Raw genomic sequence first — 9,390 nt, 5'->3', positions numbered from 1 at the left:
CAGAAGAATTAGTAAAGGAATCCTGCAGAGAGGCCCTGCTGTGTATTTAAAGGAGAAAGGATGATAGTGTTGGAAAATTATAATATTAAAAGTAAACAAAAGCTAGGAAGTAAAATAAAATAAATTGTGTGGCCTAGATCCCTGTAAGTAATGCTTTAACGTCTGCCTTCCTGTGTTCTGAGCCAGATTAGGGCACAGTAGAGAAAAAAGGAGTCTCTGAAAATGTTTCCAATTTGGCTGGTCAGATAGCGGATCATCAGTGAATCAGATGAAAATTTGTGGATTTGTGGACTAACTGATCAGCAGGAAATTAAACAAGAAAAGTGTTGGTAACTCTGGTGAATCCCAAAAGAATTCAGCAGTTGCTAGCCATGCTCCTGAATAATAGTACATCATATGACTAAGAGTTTGACTTAGGGGTTAGATTTTATGTGTTTGAACATTTAATAGCTGGCACCCCAAGAAAAGTTACTTAACCTCACTAAGATTCAGTTTTCCTATTTATAAAATACACATAGTGATGGTACACACTTTGTAGGATTATTATGAAAAATAAATGAAATATCAAATTTATTTAGGATAACACCTGGCATATGTTTGGTATTCAGTAATTAGTTGCTGCTGTTTTATTCTGCCCTCCCTTGCAACCCACTTTTCTAAGTTGTAAACTAAATAGTTGTATACTGATTGACAGATGTAAAAAAGCTTGTGATTGTGCTATACCCATGCCTCTCTCTCACCAGATTCCAGGTGTATATGTGGAGGTGGGATAGGGAGCGGAGTAAGGGGGTAAATATTAAAATTGCCCAGTTTGACACCATCCTGAATATTATCTCTAAAGAAAGAAGCAAAACCAGGCACAGATGATGGGTTAACCAGATGTGATACAGAAAACATTTCCTTCTGCTTTTTGGTTTTAAGCCTATATTTGAAGTCCTAGATCTCTCCAGCACAATCAGCACCAGGAGCCCATGAAGAAGATGGCTCCTGCCATGGAATCCCCTACTTTACTATGTGTAGCCTTACTGTTCTTTGGTAAGTAGAGATTCGATTACTCCTCCCGGGGTCCTTAAAATTCCGTGTATGTAGATCTTATCCCCACATCCAGATTCTAGTCCTCTGGCAATAACGAAGACTGCTGGACACTAACGTATCCTCTCTGAACTTTTGCAGCTCCAGATGGCGTGTTAGCAGGTGAGTCCTCTGTTCTTGTTCCCTTGGTGTTTCAACATGTCTGGGCATTGCTTTCCTCTCACTATTTTCTTCGTCCCATCACTTCTGCTTTCTGATGAGTATGAATCTGTTCCTTGGCCAACCTACTTGCCCTCTCCACCTTACCTTGTCTTTCTTCTTTTCCCTGATTCATTGCATTCTCTCAAGTCATTCTCTCCTCTGTTTTACTCAATAACCATGTCTGTTCATATACATGTCTCATTCTCTCTCCTAGACACTTTGACATAATCTCACTCCATAATTGCATTATTATTATTGCCATTTTATAATTGAATATGCTGAAACTCAGTGATTTTGTGGTTGTTACCTGGCTAAGGAACTGGATTCCAACATAAGTTCCTTGGATCTAAGTCCAGTTCTCTTCTGACTATATCACCCTTTCGTTATCACCATTTATCTACTTCTTTTGTCTCTGTTCAAATTTGCACTACATCATCTTGTTCCAGGAAGCCATTCAAGACTGACTTTCTTAGTGCCTCTCACTACTTTCTGGAACTGACATATGTTTTTCACTCTGTGTATACTTACAATTAAATCGTCATAAATATTCAGAACTTGGAGAAACCTTATATTTCATCTAGTCCAATAACTTTATCCATCCAGAATTCACTCATTCATTCACATAATAAACATTTAATGTAGCAATGGTTGAACATGGCGGATAGTGTTTCTACCTCAAAAGAGATTGCAGTCCTCATTTACAGATACTGACTTGAAATGAACAGAAGTAGAGTGAGTCAGCCCAAATCACATAGTGAATTGGTTTCTTTGTTTTTAAATCTCCTGCATATGTGTCCTGCCTTTCTCCCTGTGTTGGGCATTCCCTGGGGCCACAATACTATTTTCTCAGTTCTTTAATCCTTCCCCTAGAAATTAAAACAAGGTATTATCACCAACAGTACAAGTACATATTGACCACTGATTGTCAGAATATTGCTACGTTTGTACTTTTAAGCCTGGACAGTTTTCAATGACTTTTTTTCTCTCTACATCTCTTTTCATATTTTTATCTTCTTGAAGTCCCTCAGAAACCTACGGTCTCCTTGAATCCCCCATGGAATAGAATATTTAAAGGAGAGAATGTGACTCTTACATGTAATGGGAGAAATTTCTTTGAAGTCAGTTCCCTGAAATGGTTCCACAATGGCAGCCTTTCAGAAGTGGCGAATTCAAGTTTGAATATTGTGAATGCCGACTTTGAGGACAGTGGAGAATACAAATGTCAGCACCAACAATTTGATGACAGTGAATCTGTGCACCTGGAAGTCTTCAGTGGTAAGTTCCAGGGATATGGAAATACAGATCTCTCATGTGAGTGATGGCCCATCTGAACACGGAAAAAAACAGGTTATTCCAAGAGTTAGGACACCAGAGTGGGATTCAAGGTCTCTCATTTAAGACCCTTGCGTCTCTCTTCTACCCCCTTTCCTTTTGATTACTCGTACGCCTTCTTTCAATATTCTAGTCATCTCTCGCTATTATTCTGCCACCCTATTTTCCTCTATTTTTTCTGCCTAGATTCAGGTACATATTATGTGGTCAAACAGCATGACATATACGTGAACATTTCAAAGAGCTGTGTGTCTGGAATAGGATCAAAAGATTTGACTTAAAGTTTTGCTCTGCATAATCCATATGCCATGACCTGAATATTATGTTGCACTCTTCATTATGAAACATATTTGGGTACATTTACTCATGTCCTCTATATTGTTACTTAAGAGCACATATTTCATGCTTGTTTCATCTTTATCACTCTCCTGCTACCAACAATTAGCATAGCATCCTTAGGCACATGTGGATTAATCAGCAAATGTTGAATAAACAAACTAATAATTTTGAATAGTGACCAATAGGTCTGTTTTATACTCTATATTTTTCTCTTGAGTGAAAAAAAAAAATGTTTCAACCTCCATATGTAAATTCCAAACACAAACTAAAGCAATGTAGAATAGCTTATTTCCTTGAGTAGGTTCTAGAGAAGTCCTTAAGGATTGGTCCTAAATTAAATATGCTTATTATGCTAGCGATATTTCCTTCCAAAATTCTCCTTTAATTAATGCCTTTTAATTTTTACAAAAGCATTAACCATAGACAGTGATTCTTGTCTTTCACTGACTCATTAGTGACAAATATTTGTTGAGTACCTACCAACTCCTAAGTATTGCTACCAACTCCTAAGTATTGCTACCAACTCCTAGGTATTATGTTGGGCATTCAGAATAGAGTGTAGAACCAGATAGGACCCCTGACTTCTTGGAGCATAGAGTTATATGGGAAGAGGACATTAAACAAAGAATTACACAAGTAATTAATTTAAATTGTACATGTTTTGAAGAAGTTTTTGTGACAATTATAATTAACAGTAGAACTGGAAAGTTTCTGTAAGGTAAGAGAGGACAAAATAGACACTCTCCCAAGCTAAAATTCCTAAGAAAGACTGTTTATTTTCCCCTAACTAACTAGAACTAGCAACAGGATATCTGAAAGCAATTCTGGCTTTCAAGTGTTCCATGTATGGACTCAGCAGGGAGGTCTGAGAGGCTTTGTGGCCCCAGACTGACTTTTCAGGAGGAGAAAGAATTTATCAGTACAGAAGACAGGCTCTAAGCATTATTTTGTGCCCTTTAAAAATCCACTTTATGAGCCAAAACGTGGGTTAATGACAATTCATAGTTTCTGATACATGTTCTATGCATGGTTGTCTTTTATCTATTCATTCTCTCTGTCTTCATTTATTGTTAAATAAATAACATAATGAATGTTCTTCAGACTGGCTGCTCCTTCAGGCCTCTGCTGAGGTGGTGATGGAGGGTCAGCCCCTCTTCCTCAGGTGTCATGGTTGGAGGAACTGGGATGTATACAAGGTGATCTATTACAAGGATGGTGAAGCTCTCAAGTACTGGTATGAGAACCACAACATCTCCATTACAAATGCCACAGTTGAAGACAGTGGCACCTACTACTGTACGGGCAAACTGTGGCAGCTGGACTATGAGTCCGAGCCCCTCAACATTACTGTAATAAAAGGTGAGTTGGTAAAGGAAAGGAAAAGCATCCATAGCAGGGGAAGGAAGAGAGGACATCTGAGCCTGAGTGGTTGCAGTTTGTAGAAGGGGGCACCTGTGATACGCTGGAAAGCCTACTAGACTTGCAATGAGGAGACCTGGGTGACAGTATATATCTCAATCTCTGTTTCAAAGTCTTGACTTGCTAAATGGTGATAGTAATACCTGCTCACACTATGAAATTTTTTTGAAGATTAATGTGGTGATGTTTGTGAAATGACTTTGTAAACTGTTAAGCACTACCCAAGCATAACAGATTGTGATTACTATTTTGATCTCAAAGTCATCTGTTGCTCCTGGGGAGAACACTTATATTTATCAAATTGAAAAAAAGTTTCAAAGTTGAATGAAAAAAAAGATGTAAAGAGCTTGAGGAGCCCATTCCAGCTTAGGAGGGGTGGGAAAGGAAACCAGCAAGTCAGTAAATTGTGTGCCTGTGTATTGAGGGAGAAGGGAATTGGACTTGATATGGAAAGGGTAGGCAGGTGGAATACCTCTATGGCCTGCAAGAAAAACTGCTCTCTCCAAACTCTGTATAAGAGAGGGAGTCTGTGAAGTATCCACTTTCGAAGGAGAAAATTAGACTTTTCCTTCACACTGTACATACTAATGTCTAAAAAAGCATGAGGTCAAAATACAGAATTAAGCCCTAACAGTTCTATGTTAACTAAATTGAGACCTAAGTGCTGTGTACTTGCCTCTAGGCTTCCAGTATCTTCATCTGTAAAACAGAAGATTTGGTCTAGACTCCATTAGAATCATTTGATGACTTAAAAAAAATATATTGATGCTCATGTCTCATTTCTTGAGATTCTGATTTAACTGGCTTGGAGTGCAACCTGGGTATCTGTATTTTTCGAAGGTCTTTCATGTAATGGTAATGTGTAGCCAATACTGAGAATCACTTGTCTAGGTGATCTTTAAATGATTTCTGGATGTATTGGATTCTGGATGTATTCTGAGGCTCTATAATTTGAGAATAATCACAAAAATCAGCACAGTTTATAAACAGACTAACAGAAACACAAAATAATAGAATTGGAAGGCAATTTAACTAGTGCAATTTCTTCATTTTGCCTAACAGGCATGTAAGAAATGATGACTGATAACTGAATAATAGGCATTGATGACCTCCTGCCCTCACTTTGTCTCCTTTCCACTCCTTAATTATATGTGAATTCTGGTCTTGTCATTTCCAAGAAGGTGTTTATCTTTCCTATAATCTTCTCCACTGGGCACACTGGCTACTGGAGTTATGAGCAAATGCTCAGGACTCCCTATGGCTCCAGGGAGCACCAACAGAGCAACTCAACCAAGCGCTAATCTGAGTGTTTTCTCTATGCTTCTGGATGCCACATCATGCTAAAAATGAAGGACAAAGCTTGGTCTTTCTCTTAGGGAGGATGAACCTCTGAACCTTATTCTTCAGTTCCCAATATGAATTATGTTTCTCATTGCATCTGTTTTCCACTACAGCTCAGCATGACAAGTACTGGCTACAATTTCTTATCCCATTGTTGGTGGCGATTCTGTTTGGTGTGGACACAGGATTATTTATCTCGATTCAGCAGCAGGTCACATTTCTCTTGAAGATTAAGAGAACCAGGAAAGGCTTCAAACTTCTGAACCCACATCCTAAGCCAAACCCCAAAAGCAACTGATATAATTACTGAAGAAATATTTGCAACATTAATTTTTTTTCCAGCAACAGCAATTACTACTCAATTGTCAAACACAGCTTGCAATATACATAGAAACGTCTGTGCTCAAGGATTTATAGAGATATTTCATTAAACTGAGTGAAACTGGTTAAGTGGCATGTAATAGTAAGTGCTCAATTAACATTGGTTGAATAAATGAAAGAATGAATAGATTCAATTTATTAGCATTTGTAAAAGAGAAGCTCAATTTCAATAAAATAAATATAAAACCATGTAACAGAATGCTTCTAAGTATTCAAGGCTTCCTGGTTTGTTTTCTTCTAAAGGCAAGAACCATGCAGTTCTAGATTGGAAATATGCTCTCTTGACTAAGTGTGATCTAGGAATGAAAAGACATAGGAGGATGCCAGTGAGGTGGATCATTTTTATGCTTCTTCATCAGTTTACTATATATAAACTTTCAGTTCTTGGCAGAATCAGGGACAGTCTCAAGACATAGGACTCTCAGGATGAAGTACAGTCCAGGATTCCTCTGTGATTGTTTTGCCCCTCCCAAATTTATATCTTGAACTTATATATTGTTTCTTTATACAGCACCTGAACCAAGCATTTTGGAGAAATTCCAGCAAATAATAATAATCAAAACCCTCAGCTCTGAAAACAGTCCAGGACTGAATAAGATCTTGGGCAAAATAACTAGATAGTTTTGGTTTATTTTCCCTTTCATTTTATGTCTTCATCATATTCTTTGGAGGCTCATTCTTCTGTCATGGAGTAAATGGGATTAAGTTTTTACCTGTGATTTATTTTTTAAATTTTTTGTAGAGATGGATTCCTGCTATTTTGCCCAGGCTGGTCTCAAACTCTTGGCCTCAAGCGATCCTCCCACCTCAGCCTCACAAAGTGTGGGATTACAGGTGTGAGCCACTGCACCTGGCCACGTTTCTGCTTATTATAAAGCTATCCATTAGAAAGAGACTAAACCATACAGAAAAAGACATCAATTCAAATCCTAACTCTTCTACTTTCTGGATTTGTGATCTGGGAAAATCTTCTTATACCTCCATGGACTTTAGTATTTCATTTGTGAAAAAAAAAGATAATAATCATCTTGTCTACCTCTTAGAGTTCTTCTGAGAATCAAATAAGAGGCTGTATTTGAAAGTTATTTGTAAATTGCAAAAATTTATACAAATTTAGGAACTTTTAGCACCTACATGAGACCCAGTCTTTGCCACCACTACCCCCTACCCCCATGACCCTGACCATAGAAATATTTACACTCAGGGCTTAGAGAAAGCAGTAGGGAAGATGGGCAACACATTGCTGGTGCTGTCTGTGGATTCATGGAAATCAGTGAAAGATCAGAGTGCCTGTAGCTTGTCCGTGCCTTAGAACAATTAATAGTATGAGGAAGTGTGGCTGGGGAGAAAACTTTTAAATATCCATGAGACCTACAAGTCCCACTTTTCCAAGGGATGTTTTGGGCCAGAAAGAACAGGGAAATTACTGAAACATTTTTTTCTTTTTTTTTAAACTTTGGATAAGGATCTGGTATTACCTTTCTTCACACTCTCCTCCACTTAAAAAAAAAAAAAAAAAAAAAAAAAAACACGTCATTTAAAAGAGGCAAGGAAAGGCCAGATTCCCAGTGAACACCCTTGTCACTTAGCTTCATGTAGTAAATAAGTCTGGCCAATGGAGAAGAGATTTCTCCTGCAGCAACAGGCCAGGCAAAGTTTCCCTGGGAGACTCCCTGGTGTTGCTTCAGGATGCTTCCTCTGCCACCTCCCCAAGGTCTATCTTATGTTTTAGCCTTGGGACCAAGCTTTCCACCACATTCATTAACCACACCTTTCTCCCCAGTGCTCTACATAGCACATCAGCATTTCAGGCATCAGGCTAAACAGCAATTTACCCCTTTATTTCAGACAAGGGATTGAGGCCAGTGATGCAGAGTTCGAAACTGAGAGATTTGATATAGATAAGAAAGTCTGGAATTGATCAGCTTGAGATACATTTTCTGAGAGATTTTCTAGGTTCTTGAGTATCACATTTCACTTTTATCTCCCCTTTACCCTCACTGCAAGATTAAGGGGACTATGGATAGAACACAGGTCTGGATATTCAAGCTGCTAACTAGCTATGATTGGGCCAAGTTACTTGCCAGCCTCTGAGATTCTATTTTTTCTTTGTTAAAACTAGGAGTCTGGTGGAGGTGGTCTCTAAGGTCCCATGGAGCTCAGATATTTTGTAATTTATTACTTTAAGTTCATATGTAGTAATTATCCAGGCACTAAGGCTCAGAATGCATTCCCCAAGAAGCTCCAGTGTAAAATTTTCCTTCGTCCTCCACACATTGGTCTTTTCTTTCACTGTGCTCTTCCGTGTACAGTATCTAAATTCCACATTTGTGCCAGACCTGTCTGGGTTTCTACTCATTTATTTCTACCCATTTTCTTCCCGATAGTCATACATCTCTTGCTCCAGAGGGAATGTGGAACATAGGGTCAGGGCTTGAGTATTTTGTGGACCCCTAAAATACGGCACTTATAAAGATGTCTTTACCCATGAAACACTTTTTACTATGCCAGAGATGGAGTACATGTGTTATAAAGATGATTGGAATAGAAATAATTCACTCTAGATTCACCCTTGTCATCCCCTTTATCACTTCCTTTCTCTTACCAAATTGGTCAAGCCCAGTTCATAGGGCAAAATTTGCTACCCTATGAATTGCTGTTCCAAATTGGCAGACAAAAAATCATCATGAATTCACAATCGTTAGGGGCTGATTTTCTGAAAAGCAAGTCAGTAGCTTCCCACTGGTAGCCAATGGAAGACAAACTCCTGTGGTCACCTTCAGAGTGGAGACTCAGACAAATGGTACACCTTGTCAGTATACTGGGGAGTTGAGTACTTGAAGAAGGACTCTGATCTTTCCCTCTTCTCATTAAATGGGAAATGGTGACAACCTGGAGATGGAAGTTTTATGCTGAGGATGGCAGAGGCACCTGCCAGCCTAGGACTCTAGATAATCTCAGAGAGTCAGGCTGTCTTCCTGCCATAGCTGATCTGCCCAGCTCTGGACAGCTACTTACCAAGCAAGGCCAAGTCTCTATCTGGAACTTCATCAATTGCTACAACATTCCCACCACAAACCTTTTACTCTATCAATGTGCTTGCCACAACAATTCACTTATATATTTCACTTATGACAATGACACTCTTCCCCTTTTTGAAAATTAAATGGCGTAATTCCACTTTCAGTCTTTCCTGTTATTTCCAATTTTCAAATATCATTGACAACGGTCAGCAAGTTCTCTGCAAGGTACTAGCATTGGGCTGCAATGAAATGGAGACTGCTCACAGATAATTTTTTGAAGAGAAAGAATGACGTCCTGTGGATTCCGAGAAAATTCAGATTT

General features: G+C 38.6%; 1 protein-coding gene across 1 annotated transcript; it reads left to right on the top strand.

Moving 5' to 3' along the window:
- Positions 1-951: 951 nt before the first annotated feature.
- FCER1A (Fc epsilon receptor Ia) lies at positions 952-6,244 on the top strand. The gene is made up of 5 exons (XM_017875541.1): positions 952-1,035; positions 1,174-1,194; positions 2,254-2,508; positions 4,006-4,263; positions 5,778-6,244. The coding sequence occupies exons 1-5, from the start codon at positions 972-974 to the stop codon at positions 5,960-5,962; spliced, it is 783 nt and encodes a 260-aa protein (XP_017731030.1). The 5' UTR covers positions 952-971; the 3' UTR covers positions 5,963-6,244.
- Positions 6,245-9,390: the final 3,146 nt, after the last annotated feature.

The sequence above is a fragment of the Rhinopithecus bieti genome, unplaced genomic scaffold (assembly GCF_001698545.2).
Source record: "Rhinopithecus bieti isolate Rb0 unplaced genomic scaffold, ASM169854v2 scaffold_10132, whole genome shotgun sequence".
In the NCBI taxonomy this organism is placed as follows: Eukaryota; Metazoa; Chordata; class Mammalia; order Primates; family Cercopithecidae; genus Rhinopithecus; species Rhinopithecus bieti.
This window is presented reverse-complemented; position numbering and strand designations above follow the sequence as displayed.

What these genes read in the sequence shown, in the direction of transcription:
- FCER1A (XM_017875541.1), top strand. Translation starts at nt 972, where the DNA reads ATGAAGAAGATGGCTCCTGCCATGGAATCCCCTACTTTACTATGTGTA. An exon ending in TGTAGCCTTACTGTTCTTTG is followed by an intron (nt 1,036 to 1,173) that starts GTAAGTAGAGAT and finishes GAACTTTTGCAG; the next exon opens with CTCCAGATGGCGTGTTAGCA. An exon ending in CAACATTACTGTAATAAAAG is followed by an intron (nt 4,264 to 5,777) that starts GTGAGTTGGTAA and finishes TTTCCACTACAG; the next exon opens with CTCAGCATGACAAGTACTGG.